Source organism: Bos indicus, chromosome 17 (assembly GCF_029378745.1).
Source record: "Bos indicus isolate NIAB-ARS_2022 breed Sahiwal x Tharparkar chromosome 17, NIAB-ARS_B.indTharparkar_mat_pri_1.0, whole genome shotgun sequence".
Lineage (NCBI taxonomy): Eukaryota > Metazoa > Chordata > Mammalia > Artiodactyla > Bovidae > Bos > Bos indicus.
The window spans coordinates 46,271,846-46,290,327 of NC_091776.1; the positions used below are offsets into that span (position 1 = coordinate 46,271,846).

Consider the following 18,482-nt stretch of genomic DNA (forward strand, 5'->3'; position numbering starts at 1 on the left):
TCATCTTCACACGAGACTTTTCAGGTGAAACTCTGAGATTCAATTTCAAATGTAAAACTACACCTGTACTCTCTATCTTTCTGAATTCTCTCATTGAAAGCCCGTGATCTAACACATGGGAACCCATGATTTTAAGAGCATTCCTTTTCAGGCTCTAGGAGGGAAACTCAGAGCCACACTTCGAGGCACCCAGCAGAGCCTGCCAGTGACTGGACTGCAGGGCCAGTAGTCCTGGCGGGGACGCCAGCTCCCCCATCATTTTGTTTGTCCCATTCCGATAGCAGACCTCTCTGATGGTGTCAGTGTGATGTACATGGTTTACAGAATAGATAAGGGAAGACTCTAAAAGCCAAGGGTGATGAGTCACACATGATTGACTGGGACCAAAGCCACCCAGATGCTGCCCCTGCCCTGTGGCAGCTGCGTCCTGCCCTTAGACCTGGTGGTCCAGATGAAGATGGACAGAAGCGCCAGGAGAACTTTGACTTGACCACTACCCTAGGGCAGATTCTCTAACAACCACTGGCATGTAGATACCAACCTGAAGGACTTCAACATCTTTCCTTATTGTTTTAAATTCATTTTTTTTAATCTATCTCGTTTATTGCTGGGGGTGGGGAATCTATATATTACATAGTTAAAATGGGCAACTTGAAGTTGCAGGATTGAATGAGGCTGTATAAACCCCTAAACCAGACTATTTGCTTGGCAAAATTAATTTTGGAAGTGAAACATCCCATAGTTGAAAGAACGATCAGGTCATATATTTTTTAAAAGGTCAGGAGCAAGACCTAAGTTATCTGAGCCAGCTTTCCATACTGACCAGAAAGCTGCCCAATTGCTACTATCTGTCCTGTTTTGTGCTGCCTAAGAAAAATCTGAAACATGTGGTCCTTGGAGGTTATTAAATAAGATAATCATTTAACCATGACTCTTGTGGGTGTGTCTTTTAGAAAACAGCTTCTAATGATTAAAAAAAAAAAAAAAATTCCAGCTACAGAAGAAATGCTGATTCTAGTGTTTGCAAGACATCAAATTTTTGATGAGGTATTTTAAAATTGACTTTAATTTTTCATTTCAAGGGCATGTTTTTCCTTCTCAAAAGAATATAATCCATTAAAAAATCCAAACAAGGTTTATTTTTTGGAAACTATCTCATCTTATGTCTGTACTGTTCTGAAAATAAGCTGCTGGTTTGGAAGACCCCGGTTGCTTGAAAGTGCATAGACACCCCCTACCCGACTATCCTTCAGTCTGTGATATTTCCTTTAGAATTAAGCCGCAGTCTTAAGTCCTTACCATCAAATACCCTGACTCTTTGGCTCTTGGGGAGATATTTGCTCATTTGCTAGTCAAGATATAGTGAATTCATATAGAACCAGATCGGATTGGCCTTTCAATTCATTGCAGATCCAAACTTAACACAGAAGTAACACATGCTCACCTACAGTTGCAGAGAAATTTGAGTAGGCAGAGTCATTGGTATAAACAAAGGTAGAATTATGAGAAGGGAGCACAGTGAGGTTGTGGGTTCGTGATGCTGGGTGAAACAACAAAAAAAAAAGCACAATGAATGAGTGACACAAAAAACAAATGGAACCGACATATCTCTCAACATAATACACACCCATAAGCGTGCTTCCATCCCACAAACAGCTCGGGTTCTCTCTCCCAGCCCCACCTCCTTCTTACTTATTCAGTCAACATTATGGCAACTCCAGCAGCCCCATACTGTCCCCAAGCTAGGGTGCTGTGGCTGTTGTATTTGGTTCCAACGTGCTGGCCCCAACTCCCATTCAGATACTTTAGTTGAGAGATATGAAATTGAACTCGGCCACGAAGTAGCCTTAACAAAAAGGATTAACGGTTGTGATGTCACAAGAACTGATGAAACAGAAGCACAGCATGAAAACAACTACACGTTATTACAACAAATGGACAAAACAACAGAGATTTAATTCAGCAACAAATAACAAAGCAGTGCATCCATGCAATAATTTCCAACACCATTCAACCGTCCCCAGCAGTAAAATGTGCTGATGGATTCTATTCCTTTTTCTTTTTGCCTTAAGAAACCTGTAATCAAATTGAAATATGCCAGCAGTGCACTATAACATAAAGAATAGATCCCGTGGAAAAGGGCAGTGAAACCTTTATTATTCGAGTGTTTTGGGACAAACACCAATGTAGTTTGAGTTTTATGGGAAATTAATATTTTGGGTGAACAAAATCCAACCACAATGTAATTGTATCTGATAACCTATGACAATGAGATGAGTTGACAGGGTGAGGACAGAACTATACGGATCATTATTTGAACTCTTGTTTAAAGTAATTACGGAAATGTTAGCACCCAGGTCCTAAACACGGAGCTGTTTTGACAATGCATTTTCCAGTTGGAATGATCTCCTTTCAAAGGCTTTAAAATAAAAGCCCTGAGAAGAGAAAATTAGATTATGACAAGGGAAAGCCATTTCTTTTGACCCGAGATAGTCACAAAATGAACTGCCACAGGAACAGTCCATCGCTATAGCACAGACTATTTGGAGAATATATGAAGCCCCAGTGGTTCAATGTAAGTTTTCATCATGGCCGCCATTGCTGCCCAACATGCAGGCAAGGAAGAGATAATGCCAGATGAAGGCAGGGCCTTGGGTAGCCCTGCACAGGAGGACAGCATCCTTCTGGAGGGCCCTGCTCTTTGAGTGCCTCTAAGGATGCCAACAACAGAGACATTCACTGTAATACTTCCTGATTTGCAAAGTTTAAGAAAGACATTTTAGAATCTGAAGTGACAATTTATGGCAGCACATGACGTCCTGGGAATAAGGAACAAATCAGTGTATTGGTGTGAGAATCCTAATGAGCAGCAATGTGGGTTTTTTTTTTTTTTAATCCATTGCAAAGAACCAGTACAGACAATCTGAGCATGTGCTAGCATGGTTGTACATAAGCCTCCTGCTGTACAAATCAATCATTGGACATAATCAAGAGGAATAAAAATTAAAATGTCAGAACATCCCAAATTGCTCAAAACTTACACTTTAAAAAATCTTATTGGAATGGAAAAAGTACTCAGGGCTGTCTGGGGTTTCTCCTTCCGGTAAAAGTCTGAACTGAGTCAGATAGAAACTTTATTTTCCATGGAATTGCAGACCACTGGAATCATCTTAGGTGATGTTCGATCTTCTCAAGGCGTGGGGGTTGAGGGGGGCTATCAGTGAAGCATGGAAGAGCTGATGGGTAGGTGGGATTACCTTTGCTAAATGAAATTGTGACCCCACAAACAGGGCATTAGTCTTCACTGGCACAATCCTTGGCCCTAGGTTCAGATGGGCCCCTGCTTTGGCAGGCGTGTAGATTATACCATTTGTGTCTACCTAGAAAACATACATCCTGACTCGTACAGAGGTTGATCCATCAGGTACAAGTTAAAGCTGAAAACCGCTGCTTTTGTTTTAAGGTTGTTGGAGAAAATGCACATCTTAATATTTTGAAACATAAATGTTTTCTTTTAATCATAAAAACATATAAAACTTCTAGTGAAAATACTTTGCAATAACAATTATTAAGGGGAAGCAACACAAATATCTATTCATCTCTGTCATCCTGGCTTCACAGCTGATGCTGTTTGTTGTTCCCTGTCTCTCTAGACTGCCCCTGATTCCTGAGAGATGCCCATGGGGCCCCAGTTTCTGTTTCCACCCGTGTCTACCTCCAGTTGTCTCCTGAAGTTCGTGGATCCCGTCCACATTTTCCAATGGCCAGTAATGGGAAGCAGAAGCCAGGACCTCAAACCCTTGAGGGAAAAAAGAATAAAAATGTTACATCACTATTAGGAAAGAAAGAGCTGGACATAAGGAGCTACTTACTACCTACATCAGGAATTGCAGGAAGAGTTAATTATCAGAGTGACTTCGGAGGTACTCAAAATGTCTTTGAATAGATTCGACACACACTCCCAGGTTTCAAAAACTCAATAAACTAAAAATAAATGAATATTTTTACAGGATAAAACATACTAAATAGGAATAGATACCTTTTAGCCCAAAGAAAATAAAAGCCATTCTGCCTAATGGCACAACACATGAAGCATGCCCACATGTGTCAGAGAAAAAGATAAGAATGTCCATTATCCCACCGTTAGTTCCTATGCTTTAAGAGAAATAGCTGATGCAATCAGACAAGAGAGAAAAAAAGGCTGAAAAAGAGGAGGAAGCCAGCAGCTATATTGTGCAGACATCGTGTGAGATTCTTTACAAATACATCCTCATTTCAGTCTAACAATAATCTATAAAATAATTGTACTTCTAGCCATATGTTAAGACAAGGAATACAATGCCACCTCAGTAGACACCCAGCCAACTGGTTTTAGATACAATCCTCCATATACATCTCCTGAATTGATCTTGATCTTTCTATTTTTGCTCTGCTTCCTCCATACTAAAAATCAATCCTTTAAAAGTCTCCTTTAGGGTCCTTGTACTTTGAGTAGACATCATATTGTGCAGACATGTTCTTTTTTATTCTGCTCTTCTCACTTAATATCATATGAATTATTTCATTTTTTTTTTCTCTCTAACTCTCATAATGGAATTTGGGTAATAGTCTCTGGAGAGGCTGCACCATCACACACTCAACTGTTCTCCTAACTTGAATCTTCTCTTGGATTAATTCTCTGTGAACAGTTCCCAGAAATGGAAATAAAGATCCAGATGACTAAATAATAATCAACTGCCTTCAGTGTCTGCCAGGTCCCAGTAAAGTTAAAATTACCAAAGTAATCTTTGTGTTGTTCATTGTAAAAAATATTTTTTAAGAAGAGATAATATGATCATTATTTTCAAATGATGTATGCCTGATAATGAAAATGAAAAACTATTACAAATAAGAAAAGAATTTAGTAAGTGAAAAACTGTTACAAATGGTAAAAGAATTTAGTAAGGAGGCTGATACAAATTAAACATGCAAATGTGAATAGCTCTCTTGTATTCATATAATAATGCTAAAAAAAAATAGAAGAAAGGTTTTAATTTATAAATGCAATCAATAAAGAGAAGACATTTAAGGACAAAAGAATAAGAACTACACAACATTCTCACGAAGAAAACAATCAAATCATACTGAAGGATGTAAAAGAACCCTTGAATAAATGAAGGGCTTCCCTGGTAGCTCAGCTGGTAAAGAATCCGCCTGAAATGCAGGAGACACCGGTTGACTTGACCTATTCTTAATAAAGAAAACTCAAAAATCAAAAAATATCTACTAAATATTCTCAACATCTCTAATTATCAAAAATACAACATTAATTATCAAAAATTAAAAATACAGTGAGGTACCACCTCACACCAACCAGAATAGCCATCATAAAAAAGTCTACACATAATGAATGCTGGAAAGTGTGGAGAAAATGGAACTCTCCCACACTGTTGGTGGGAATATAAATTGGTGCAGTCACTATGGAAAGCAGTATGGAGGTTCTTTAAAAAACTGAAAATAGAAGCACCGTATGACCCAGAAATCCCATTCCTGGGCACATATCCAGAGAAAACTCTAATTCAGAAAGATGCATGCACCCCCAGTGTTCATTTCAGCACTATTTAGAACAGTCTAGACATGGAAGCAACTTAAGTGTCCATCACCAGATGAATGGATAAAGAAGAAGTGGTACATATGTATACAATGGAGTACAATTCAGCCATAAAAAATGAGATAATGCCATTTGCACCAACATGGATGGACCTTAGAGATTATCTTACTAAGTGAAGTAAACAAGGCAGAGAAAGACAAATGCTAAATGATATCACTTATATGTGGAATCGAAAAAAAAAAAGATACAAATTAAGTTATTTACAAAACAGAAATAGACTCACAAACATGGAAAATTAACATATGGTTACCAAAGGGGAAAGTAGGGGAAGGGATAAATTACAAATTTGGGATTAAAATATATATACTACTATATACAAAATAGACATAGACAGTTCAAGGAAAAAGAAATACAAATTACTTTTAGAAATATAAGAAGTTCAACCATGCTGATAATTTTAAAAAGCATGTTAAAACTACAGCGAGCTAGCCTATTCACTTATCAGACTGGCAAATGAAAAGTTACACTTATTAGAAGACTTAAGTATCCCTTGGACTGCAAGGAGATCAAACCATTCAATCCTAAAGGAAATAAACCCTGAATATTCATTAGGAAGGACTGTTACTGAAGCTGAAGCTCCAATACTTTGGCCACCTGATGCAAAGAGGCAACTCATTGGAACAGACCCTGATGCTGGGAAAGACTGAAGGCAAAAGGAGAAGGGGGTGGCAGAGGATGAGTTGGTTAGATAGCATCACTGACTCAATGGACATGAATCTGAGCAAACTCCAGGAGATAGTGGAGGACAGAGGAGCCTGGTAAGCTACAGTCCATGAGGTCACAAAGAGTCAGACAGGACTTACTGACTGAACAACAACACACTGAAGTGGGCAAGTTCTACCACCTTTTCTGGTGGGGGTTCACCTTTCTGGAGGGCAATATCTATCAAAATCTTAAGCTCACATGATGTTTGACCTAGCAATTTAATTCCCAGAAATTTATTCTGAAGATCTAGCGTATTCTCATGCATATGATCAAAGACCTATGTACAAGGGTATTTGTTGCAGAATTTTTAAAATAGTAACAGAAACCTGCAAACAGCCTACATGCTCATTTACAGAGGGCTGGCTAAATAAATATGGAACATCTATATAATGATCTAGGGTGTAACTAGGATAAATAATGATGCTGATTTACATGTACTGACATAGAATATTCTTTAGTCGTATTGTTAAGATAAAAAAAATCAAGGTGAGAAAAATATGTATATTGTGAACTATTTTGTGTAAAATACAGTGTTTCAGAGGGCAGGGAAAAGAGAAAGAGGGGGTGCTTGGCTGTGTACTCTAGAAACTGAGAAGACTCGTTTGGGGTGACAAAATTGAGAAATGGGGTGTAAGATGCGAGATTTTCATTTCTGTTTTGTTAACTGTTATAGTGAAGTTGCTCAGTCGTGTCCGACTCTTTGCGACCCCGTGGACTGTAGCCTACCAGGCTTCTCCATCCATAAGATTCTCCAGGCAAGAATACTGGAGTGGGTTACCATTTCCTTCTCCAGGAGATCTTCCCGACCCAAGGATCGAACCTGGGTGTCCCACATTGGAGGCAGACGCTTTAACCTCTGAGCCACCAGGGAAGCAATTGAATGTTAGGACCTGTATTTTAACAACCATTTAAGTCTTGCTTTCACAGTTAAAGTGACCGTAGATAATGTCCATATGAAATTTTCAGAGAAAACTGAAGCACTCCATCTAACATCTGAATTTCTACCAGGATGCCAAACATGTGCCCAGGTCCAGATTATCGGGTTCTTTTTTCAGTTTGCATCTGTGAGGCTGTCCCTTCAGGGTTATGTACATGCATCAAAAATGGAAGCCAAGAATCTAGCTAATTCTACAATAGGGGCCACAGAGAGGTAGCTGTGTGCACAACTAACTCTCTTGTACCTGTTAGGGACTTATGTCTCTGGGAAATCAGTGGTTCTATTCCAGGACCTCCACAGTAAGAATATGAAATGCAAAAATCAAAAATATTCATCCCTATTTATACCATGATTTTTTTCCCCTAAAATCTGGGATATTAATTTTGAAGAGGAGAAGACATCATTGACTTGATATTCAACTCATCTGGGGAAAAAAAATAGGAAAAGGAAATAACATCTGTTGAGCAAAGAACAGATGTTATATCTTCAGAATTTTCGTCTTCATAAAATGAAGCCTGTGGGTAATAAATTTCTTTCCATTATCAGCTCCACTGAGAAATGGCCATGTCCATCCTGGGCAGGAAGGTTCATAGAATCGAGGGATTGTGTCTTGTTCACATAGAAAGATGCCCCCCCCCCCCTCCGCCACCTGCCTGCCAGCCAGTGCCCAGTGATGGGAAGTATCAGTGGTTGGGTGAGGGGGTCTGTAACCAGGAGAGGGCCTGAACGCTACCCACCAAATGGCCCAGATGTAACTATCAACACTGAGTTTGTCCAGTAAGTCATGAAGGAGGTGCACACTGAAATATCCATGAGGGCCAGGGGCATGAGGAGTTACCTGCAGGGAGGCCAGGGATGATGCTCACTGTGGCTTCCGACTTGGAAGGCACAGGTGATCAGAAAAGGTGCTGGGAACACACACCGGGACCACCCCGGTTTCTCACTCCCAGGTCTCAGGGCGGTGGCGGCTGGGCGGGGAAGAAAATGAGTGTCCTGTCTAAAGAAAGTGACTTCTTCCCAAGCCAATGATCCCACCTCTGTAGGAGGATATGCCTAGTATTGCCAGGTCTCCCACTTTCAAAAAGAAGTCAGAGGGACTTCCCTGGTGGTCCAGTGGCTAAGATTCCACACTCCAAATGCGGAGGGTCCAGGTTCAATTCCTGGTTGGGGAACTAGATCTCACAGGCCACAACGAAGTGTTTGCATGCCATAGCTAAAGATCCCACATGCACAACTAAGACACAGAGCAGCCAAATATATAAATACTAAATAAATATTTTTTAAATCAGAAATACATATTTTTTAAATTTGAAATCTCCCCACATGGTAATGTCAGCAATTTAGGTTTTTTTAATTAATTAAAACATTATGTGGCATTAATAAGACATATCAAGGAAATTAATTGAACACATAGATTTCCTTTTACAACCTAAAGAGTAAACAATCCATGAACCTAAAAGTGTCAGAAGAAAAGGGTTTCATTTTTTTGTGAATTAGACACTTCAGCTATTTTCCCAAAAAGAAGGTGATATGGAATCTTCAGGTTGTACAGTCACCCTGGTTTTCACCAAAGAAACCTAAACAGACTAAATGTCTACTTAGACAAGACAACAGCTGAGGGGTAACACGGTTCATACAGGGTCTTCAAAACATCCCCCAGCCCTAAAAAATAAACTGAGAGAGACAGACTTCCAGCCTAGGTCACAACTATAAAGCAGTTCTTCAGACATACAGATAGCCAACAGGGAAAGGAAAAGATACTAAACATCAGAGAAATGCAAATCAAAAGTGCAAAACTCACACCGGTCAGAATCATCATCATCAAAATGTCTACAACTAAATAAATGCTGGTGAGGGTGTGGAGAAAAGGGAACCCTCCTACACTGTTGGTGGGAATGTAAGTTGGTGCAGCCACTATGAAGAATAGCATGGGGTTCCTCCAAAAGCTAAAAAGAGTTACCATACCATCCTGAAATACCACTCCTGGATATTTATCCAGAGAAAACTCTAATTCAAAAAGACGAATGCACCCTTATTTCACAGCAGCAGTATTTACAATAGCCAAGACATGGAAATAACCTAAATGTCTATTGACAGATGAATGGATAAAGAAGATGTGGCCTGTGTAAGCAGTGGAATGTTATTCAGTCATGAAAAAAAGTGAAATAATGCCATTTGCAGCAACATGGATGCAACAAGAGACTCTTATACTAAATGAGGTAAGTCAGACAGAGAAAGACAAATACCATATGATATCACTTACATGTGGAATCTAAAATATGACCACAAATGAACTTAGCTATGAAACAAACACACGCACAGACATAGAGAACAGACTTGTGATTGTCAAGGTGGCGGGGAGGATTGGGAGTTGGGGGTTAGCAGATACAAACTATTACATATACAATGGATAAACAATAAGATCCTACTGTATAGCACAGGAAACTATATTCAATATTTCGTGATAAACCATAATGGGAAAGAGTATGATAAATATATATATATACATATATATATACACACACATGTACGTATGTATAACTGAATCACTTTGCAGTACAGCAGAAATTAACACGACATGGCAAATCAACTATAGTTCAATAAAATACATTTTTAAAAAATCAGTTCTTCAGGAATAATTTCTCATCCATATTTAATGTTTCATTGATCCAGTTTGGTGAGGGGGGAGGGACGGAGGGGTATCAATACTCAGAAAGAAAGTTAATAATAGCTTTTGTTTTTCCTTTTCAGTTTTTCTTCCAGATTTTTCTATTCCATCCTTTCCCTGTTACTTACTCTCTGTGTCAGTAGAGGGAAGCCCTCACCCCTTGAATGTGTGGAGGGAAATATGTCTCCAGGGTTCCACTGACTTCACTGGACAGAAAACTACACCACACAGAGGAAAACTGGTCCCTGCCAATCCCGTGCCAACCGTGGTCCCCTCCTGTTTGGCCCATGACACACCGAGTTCATGCCACAGCAGGACTCCCTGCTGTCGCCCCTGCCCCGAAGTCCCCTTGCTCTCTTGCTGTGCATAACCAGCTCTGTCTTTCAAGCCTCGGTCCACGGGACATACCCTCTGAGAGGCCTGCCCTGATCACCTTTTATCGCCCACCATCCACTCTTTCTACCAACCCCCTTCTTTGTCTTCCCATGGCACTCACACTATAATTTAAAAGTTTTTGTTTGTTAGTATATTTGTAGTCTGTCTCCTCTATCAGACTCTTTGCAACTTGAGTGCAAAGACTGTTCTGTTTGTACCATATCCCAGTTGTTTAAAACAAGGCCTGGTGTGTGTGTGTGTGTGTGTGTGTACATGTATGTGTCAGAAATCTGGGTTTTTGAACTTGAACTCTCCCCACCCAGGTTTCAGTGTCTACTGCTCCTTTTTAGTAACATGTCTGTGATCGTCAGTATTAGTATGATTTCTCTAAGGTAGTTAGTTGACCAATAGAAAAAGATCTTCTACACTAACTTAGGATGTGAAAGGAACAGTCTCTCTATGAAACCAAGGCTGGATTCAAGCTGCTCCTTGAAGCTGAGAGCCTAGGATGCGAGTGCATGTGGGGAGATGTGGCCAAAGGCACAATGTGGGAACGCCCCTGCAGCTCTCCTTCCTCCCTGATGGGGCTGGGGTCTCAGGACTGCTTTGTTCACTCTGCCTGATGTTCTTGGCCAGACCCCTCCCCTCATCTCTCCTGGGAAATCCGCGTGAGCTATGAGGCGTGGGTTAGCGGTAGGGCTCACACAGCCTCCCTCTAGTGCAATGCTAGATGATTTATTTATCCCCAAATCATTCAGCATTTTGGCCAAGGAAAGGGGAGCCGGTGAAAATTTACCAGCTTCGCATCCTTTTCAACGGAAGACTGAACTTGAATGTGCAGATAAAAAGAAACAGCAGCACAACCTGGAAGGGTCTGGGAAAGGGGCGGCAGGTGCTATGTTGAGCTGCCAAGGTGGCAAGAAGAAGCCCCTGAAGCAGCCCAAGAAGCAGCTCAGGAGACGGATAAGGAAGATAAGACATCCAAGCTGAAACAGGAGGAGGAGCAGAAGAAATCGGAGGAACTAAAAGGGAAGGCTGCCAGGGAAACGCCCCTGGCCACAGGTGGAATAAAGAAATCTGGAGAAACATCTGCTGGTCCTGGTGCCTGAGGCAATGACGACCCTTAATCCCGTTTCTGCTTAAACATCTGGATTCCCTGCCATAATGTCTGATGCCACCTATAGCTAGGAGGAAGTGTTGTCTTGGAACCTGTTCTCCATTTAAGGATAAACTTGCAGATAAAGACAGGGAGATGACAGGATGCCCACCGTGAGGGCCGCGTCACTCCAATGGGGACAGACCCCCCACCCCACGTCCACCTTCACCCAGCACCAAGCTGGTGCTCCCACGAGACCGGGGTCCGTCTCCTGGAACCTGGATTCACACCGTGGGGATGCTGCGCCCACCATCTCTGGTGGGTTGTGGAGGCAGCAGGGCTGCTCTAGACAAGAATCACGGCCAGAAGCACGCTCACCCCCAGGCCAGTGTTGCTCTCATGGCTCCCAGGCAAAGACTTGGGGATGTTAGTGTGAGGTCCCCTCCACCATGCATGCACCAGCCAAGCAGCAAATGGGAACAAGGGCCAGTAAGTGCACCCCTGCCATGGTCCCAGAGACCTCCTTCTCTGGGAAGGAGCAAGGAAAAGTTTCTCGCTTCTTCCGTCCTCCCTGTGGAAAGCCTCATGGTGAGGCGTCCAGACAGGACTCACGATGGCAAAGGGAAAGGGAACCCAGCCGGGGGTGGGTGAGGGGTTTCCTCGGAGGGGCTGGAGCAGTCAAGCTCCCGTCGGAGAGATGTGGACAAAAGAGGGCAGGGACAAAAGGATGGGGACAAAAGCTGCTCTAAGGCAGCTCAAGTGAATCTGCGCTGGAGACGCACGACATGAGTCAAGGACAGAAGATGCTTCACCTACGAACATCCCATTTCCTGAATCACAAGTGTTCAGATGCCCCAGAGCGAGAGGCTCGGGGCGCAGAGAGACCTGCTTCTCCAAGTCAGAGGTGGAGGACGATGAGTGACCCAGGGGACAAGGTGTCAGGACAGCTGGTGGGGCCAGCGGAGCCCAAGAAGGGCTCCTTCCCCAAGAGCCTCAGAGACACACAAGCAAACTGCCTCCAGACCCCAGACTGGGCAGGAAGAACAGGTAGTGAGCAGAAGATGGGGAAGCTGCCTTACCTGGATGGACGTGTGACCTGGTGTGGGCCCCGCGCACCTGCACACAAAACATCACACTATAAGACACAAGCAACCTCCCAGCAGAAATCTGTTCCCGACTCGACGAGCACCGCCTGGGCACGTTACCTGAAAATCACAATAAAATAACAGCAGCCAGGAGTGCCAGCAGCAAAGAGGCAGCAGCTTCTTCATGGTTTTTTCAGAGGTGAAAATATGATCCAAGTGGAATTCCTGAGGGTCTGTGACAGAGTTGCCTTTAACTTTCACTTCTTTGGGAAAGGGACATTGTCACAGGTTCCAGAAATAAGAACACCATCTGTTTAGCTAGAGTTTGTGAACTTCAGAGTGAGGGCAGAGTCGTGGAGAGTTAAGAGGTGTTTCTTGCCTGTCTCCAAACTTCAGAGTCTTCGGTGATCAATAAACACATTGGAGCGACCAACCGGCCCCGGGATGAGGGGAGGAGAAACTGCTTCCGATCCAAACTCCTGAAAAGCTATCCAGGGCTGGGACTGCAGTGGCGAGGCTCAGGGGGCAATCTTGGGTCCCTCACGGTTTTCTTTTGCTGTCAAGAGCCGTCATTTGTCCCCATTCAGGTCTGGAGTTGGACATTGCCCTTTTCCCTGGAAGCGGGAGGAATTGTGTCTGGAGCTCCCGGGGCTCTCCGGCCAGCGCCTTGCTGCCTAAGTTCTTCTGGTGTGACTCAGGCTTACACCTCCGTCTGTCCCCCGGCACGGCGCTCGGAGTGGAGAGAGTGAGTGATGTAAGGCTCTCTCCTCAAACTTTGTTCAGCTCTGCTCCTCTGTTTATATCCCACGGCTGCTGGATCCTTTCTGGGTCCTAACACCGGTCTGTTAAGAAGAACTGGGAATTATTTTCAGGATCTGCGGTTCTGAAGCAGAGCAGACAGAGCCAGGGTGTGGACATACCTTAGCTGCCTTCCCTTAACACCCTCAAAGTCAGTGTAAATACTAATAAATACAAAACATACAACAGACAATAAACTCTGTTTAGAGCTGAGTCTTCTTTGCCCAAAGAAAAAAGTAAGGTGATCTAGGGATGGAAAAAAAAAAAAAAAACACCCACACCCATTCCCCAGCTCATGCCCTCCACAGGATGCTGGCCACTTTTCTCTTTAACCCTTTCAGAGATGAATGAAACTGTTTACAAGGTGCACTGGGCCATTACACCAAACCCCACATCTTCCCCCCAGCCACAGCATCCAGGGACCCTTAGCCAGCCTCATCTTACTTTACTAGAAACTAAAACTTTAATCTATATTGCATACATGTCCACACACACACACCATTAAGTAACACAGTTAACCCACACAAATACCAACTCGTGTCTCATGCGTTGCAGGCAGATTCTTTACTGTCTGAGCCATCAGGGATGCCCCTAACTAACACACACTTAATTAACTAACACTTACCTCCCTGTACCCTCTCCAACACGTAACTAGCTGTGTGTTCTTAGGCAAGTTACTGAACCTCTCTGTTTCAAATTCCTCATCTGTAAAATGGAGGTAATAGTTTCAGCTCCAAAGAGCTGTAACAAGAAATGAGATGATACATATAAGGCTTTCAAAGCAGTGCTTGGAAAATATGTAGCACTCCATAAACGCTCGCTGTTTTTTGCAAGGAAAAAAAAAAATATCACTCAATAAATGCTAGCTGTGATTATTATTATAAAGTAGAAAATAACACTCATTAAATGTTAACTAATATTATCAGCTCCTTCGTCCTGACTTTAAATGGGAACGGAGTCCAAGTACTTCCTAAAGAGGATAAGAAAAATGACCTCCAGTCTCCATGGGGAAGAACAAAAAAAAGTGATGTCAAAACTGTAAAGTGATTATTTTTAACTTGCGCCTGTAGCCCACAACCTCTCAGATGATCTGATAGCCTGAACTTCCCTGTACAGCGGCAGCAGGGTTCCAGAAAATTCCTGCGCACGTTTCTCCATCTCTTCGCACTTGAAAAAAATGGCAGGTTCCACTGTCATAACTGCACCTTTATCCTGTAGCCTAGACTGATGGCCTCAGTGGAAACTTACAGCCTTTATCTCTGCATTTCATCTGCTTTCTCTCCTTCCCACCGCCTCCCTCTGGAAGAAAGAGAAAGATGCAAGAGGAGGGGGGGCCAATGCAGACTTTCCTTAGTCCGCTTCTTAATTTACGAAACATTAGACAGATTGCTGATTAAATGGACCTGTCCCATCACTGAGACTGAACCACGCTGGCTGTGTTCTTTTTTTAACCATAAAAATCACCATCAACCCAGAGATGGTCATACTGAGTGAAGAAAGTCAGACATGTATCATATGATATTACTTACATGTGGAACCTAAAAAAATGGTACAAATGAACTTATTTACAAAACAGAAATTGAGTGACAGATGTAGACAGCAACCTTATGGTTACTGGGTAGAAAGGGGGAGGGATGAATTGGGAGATTGGGGCTGACATATATACACTACCATATATAAAAGAGATGACCAATAAGGACCTACTGCATAGCACAAGGTACTCTACTCAATACTCTGTGATGACCTACACGGGGAAAGGATCTAAAGAAGAGTGGATATGTGTATATGCATAACTGATTTTCTTCGCTGTACAGCAGAAATCAACACAACATTGTGAGCCAACTATACTCCAATAAACATTTTTTAAAAATCACCATCAGATAACAGGAGGCATCTCAGTACAATAACAGCAATAAAAACTGGGTAGAAATCAAAGTCAGCGGAACCTGCCCTCACTCCCCATAGACTTGCTTTTCGTCTCAATCCCAGATAGCAGGTTCGTGCTCATTCACATCTCTCACCTTTCTCGGTTCCTTTTCATGGGCTGAGATGAGCCCATCTTTGTGTAAAGCATCCTTTCCTATGGTGGGGGCATTTTGGAAAAGATACTGATGGAGTGTGGAATCCCATCTGGAATCCCATCCCTGTGAATCCCTTTACCAGAGGTTGGTAAAAGAACGTAAACCTTCAATTATAAGATGAGGATCCAAAATATAATATGGTGACTCTAGTGGATAAGACTATATGGTGTAATTAACATTTCTAAGAGAGTAGAATTTATGTTCTCATCCCCAAAAAAAGATAAATATGTGAGATGTGAGGTGACAGATGTGTTAATTAGCTCTGCTGTGGGAGTCTTTTCACAGTGTACATGTATATCAAATCATCACATCGCACACCTTAAATATATTACAATTTTGTCAATTATACTATGATAAAGCTGAAACAAATCAAAGGAAGCTTAAATTCCAATTAGGCTCTATTCAATACAGTTTTACAGGGATGAAACAAAGTGTAAAGTTGACTGAAAATAGGGGCTTAGCTGGATTATTCACCCACAGCTGGATATGTGTCCTCCTGCTCAGCAGGAGGACAGCGTGGAGCTCATGAAGAGCCCTGTAGAGCTGCCCAGACGCTGGCAGGGTGATGAATTCTCAGTGCCTGGTTCTCCTCTCCCTCAGCTGCACCTCCCCACCCACACAGCCTTCAACACACCATCACATTTGTAAAGAGCTCCCTGGGCAGGGCTGGCCCTGTCCCACTGGGTTCCGTGGAGATGCCGCCCCAGGAAGAACTATGATGCCCCCAGCCAGTGTTAGGGGTATAAGCAACACACAGATACCATAGACATCAACAGGGTTAGAGCTTGAGAGATGAATGCACTGCAGAAATGGTGGGAGGGAGTTGGGGAATTCTCTCTCTTAAGGGACAAGGGAAGGAAGAACATTCTGGAAAGACATTCTGGAAGGAGCCTAGGGTGTACCAAGGGCCTGTGTTGTTTCTGCCAGCCCAGGCTTCCCCTTCCCCTTCTGTGGCCACAAGTAAGTGGTCTTCCTTTGGAGGGTGCGCCCTCCATCAGCCCACGTGCTTCTGTCGGGAGGGCAGGTAGCGGGGGAGGGTGGGAACCCCCCCGCAGCACCTCCGTGCCCCAGGCCTGTGATTGTTGTACATCCTACTGCTAGGCTCTAATCTTCCCAGACCAGCGCCTTGGAAGAGAAGAGGCCCCCCACCCCCACTGGAGCTGCTATAACCCCGAAGGATCTTAAATTAAGGCTTTTCATACCCGCTTTTCCACTATAAAGAGTTACTATGGTGGAAAGAATGGACAGACTGGAGTCTGCTGAGCTCCTTCGAGGCTAGAGCCAGTTTTTGCCGACAGGCACCAATCAATTCACGTTTCCCTGGAGGAAGTTTGAGCTTGGCTTCTGTGATCAAGAGTCCTGGCGAAAGGGATGGATCTCAGAAGCTGCAGTCGTTTGTCCTTCAGTGACCTGTAGGCACAGAAGGGAAGGGGCAGGAGGGGAGGGGGGACAGAGAGAGAGGTGGAGCTTGGTTGCTGGCATCCCAGGCCCTCTTGCTCATCACTGCTGGTCCTGTCAGCCTCACTCCTTAGTCCTACGCACTGGGATGATCTTCCTGATAGCAGCCCCTGCCAGCCTCACTCCCCACAGTGTGCCTTTGCCCGCCTGGGGCCCCTTCCACTTGACAGATGAGATGTGGGGGTGGTGGGGGCACGTGGCCACATGCATCATTACCCAGAACTGGGGCACTCACTGACAGGGAGCAGCCCTGCCCAGTGGGTTCAGGACCCAGCAGATAAACACCCCCCTTCTCTTCTACTCCAGGGTTGGCAACCCAATAACAACCTTTGAATTGACTTTCTCATCAGCCTGTTTTATTTCCCTGTAAAGGCAATGGCAAGCCACTCCAGTACTCTTGCCTAGAAAATACCATGGATGGAGGAGCCTGGTAGGCTGCAGTCCATGGGGTCGCTACAAGTCCAACGCGACTGAGTGACTTCACTTTCACTTTTCACTTTCACACAATGGAGAAGACAATGGCAACCCACTCCAGTGTTCTTGCCTGGAGAATCCCAGGGACAGCAGAGCCTGGTGGGCTGCCGTCTATGGGGTCGCACAGAGTCGGACACGACTGAAGCGACTTAGCAGCAGCAGCAAACACCTTCATGCCTGGAATCAACCTCCAAGAAAGCTACACACACACATTGTCAACCCCAGGCTCTGCTTCTGGGCAACCAAGAATAAGATTGACCATCAGAGGCAGATGAACTTAGAGCCTGTCATACAGAGTGAAGTAAGTCCAAAAGAGAAAAACAAATACCATATATTAAGGCATATATATGGAGTCTAGAAAAATGGTACGGACAAACCTATTTTCGGGGAAGGAATGGAGAGACAGAAAGAACAGACTTGTGCAAACAACAGGGAAAGGGGAGCGTAGGATGAATTGGGAGATTAGCGCTGACATAATAGACTACCACGTGTAAAACAGATGGCCAGTGGGAAGCTGCTGTATAACACAGGGAGTTCAGCTCAGTGCTCTGTGATGACCTAGAGAGGTGAGGTGGGGGTCGGGGGTAGGAGGGAAGCTCGAGAGGGAGGAGATCAGTCAGTTCAGTTCAGTTCAGTCGCTCAGTCGTGTCCGACTCTTTGCGACCCCATGAATCACAGCACGCCAGGCCTCCCTGTCCATCACCAACTCCCGGAGTTCACTCAAACTCATGTCCATCGAGTCGGTGATGCCATCCAGCCATCTCATCCTCTGTGGTCCCCTTCTCCTCCTGCCCCCAATCCCTCCCAGCATCAGAGTCTTTTCCAATGAATCAACTCTTCGTATGAGGGAGGAGATATGTATATATAATATGGCAGATACCGATGCAATACTGTAAAGCAATTATCCTCCAATTTAAATTTTTTTAAGAAAAAGACTAAGCCTCAGGGGTGACAGTCCCGTAGGTCCTGACATGCAGGTAGAGCCTCATAGAGTCACTGGACACCCTGAGGTCACATGCACAATTCTGTTTGAATGCAAACACATGAACTTTTGAGAGGAGAGTGTTCCATAGCTTTCATCCAATTTCCAAAGAGGAGGGGAGGGTTAGAGCTTAAGAAATTGTTGAGTTTGGTGGGGGGGAGGGTTCTAAGAAG

The 18,482-nt window shown here is 43.6% G+C and overlaps 1 protein-coding gene, 1 non-coding gene and 1 pseudogene across 4 annotated transcripts in view; 2 read left to right on the forward strand and 1 right to left on the reverse strand.

The window, feature by feature from the left end:
• ADGRD1 (adhesion G protein-coupled receptor D1) overlaps positions 1 to 13,760 on the reverse strand; it is a 176,729-nt gene extending 162,969 nt beyond the window's left edge. The window contains exons 1-4 of one of the 3 annotated variants that reach the window (XM_070769337.1): positions 12,637 to 13,518; positions 12,511 to 12,547; positions 3,716 to 3,799; positions 1,445 to 1,540 (exon numbers count right to left, since the gene is read on the reverse strand). In XM_070769337.1, coding sequence (XP_070625438.1) covers positions 1,445 to 1,540; positions 3,716 to 3,799; positions 12,511 to 12,547; positions 12,637 to 12,702 — 283 coding nt within the window. In that variant the 5' untranslated portion in view covers positions 12,703 to 13,518. Of the gene's footprint in view, positions 1 to 1,444; positions 1,541 to 3,715; positions 3,800 to 12,510; positions 12,548 to 12,636 lie in introns of all 3 variants that reach the window. The other 2 variants (XM_070769338.1, XM_019977882.2) reach the window with 2 other exon arrangements.
• Positions 8,392 to 8,464, forward strand: TRNAW-CCA (transfer RNA tryptophan (anticodon CCA)). Its single transcript has one exon. It is a non-coding gene; the product is annotated as a tRNA-Trp (tRNA).
• LOC109571420 (translation machinery-associated protein 7-like) lies at positions 11,233 to 11,635 on the forward strand (annotated as a pseudogene).
• Positions 13,761 to 18,482: the final 4,722 nt, after the last annotated feature.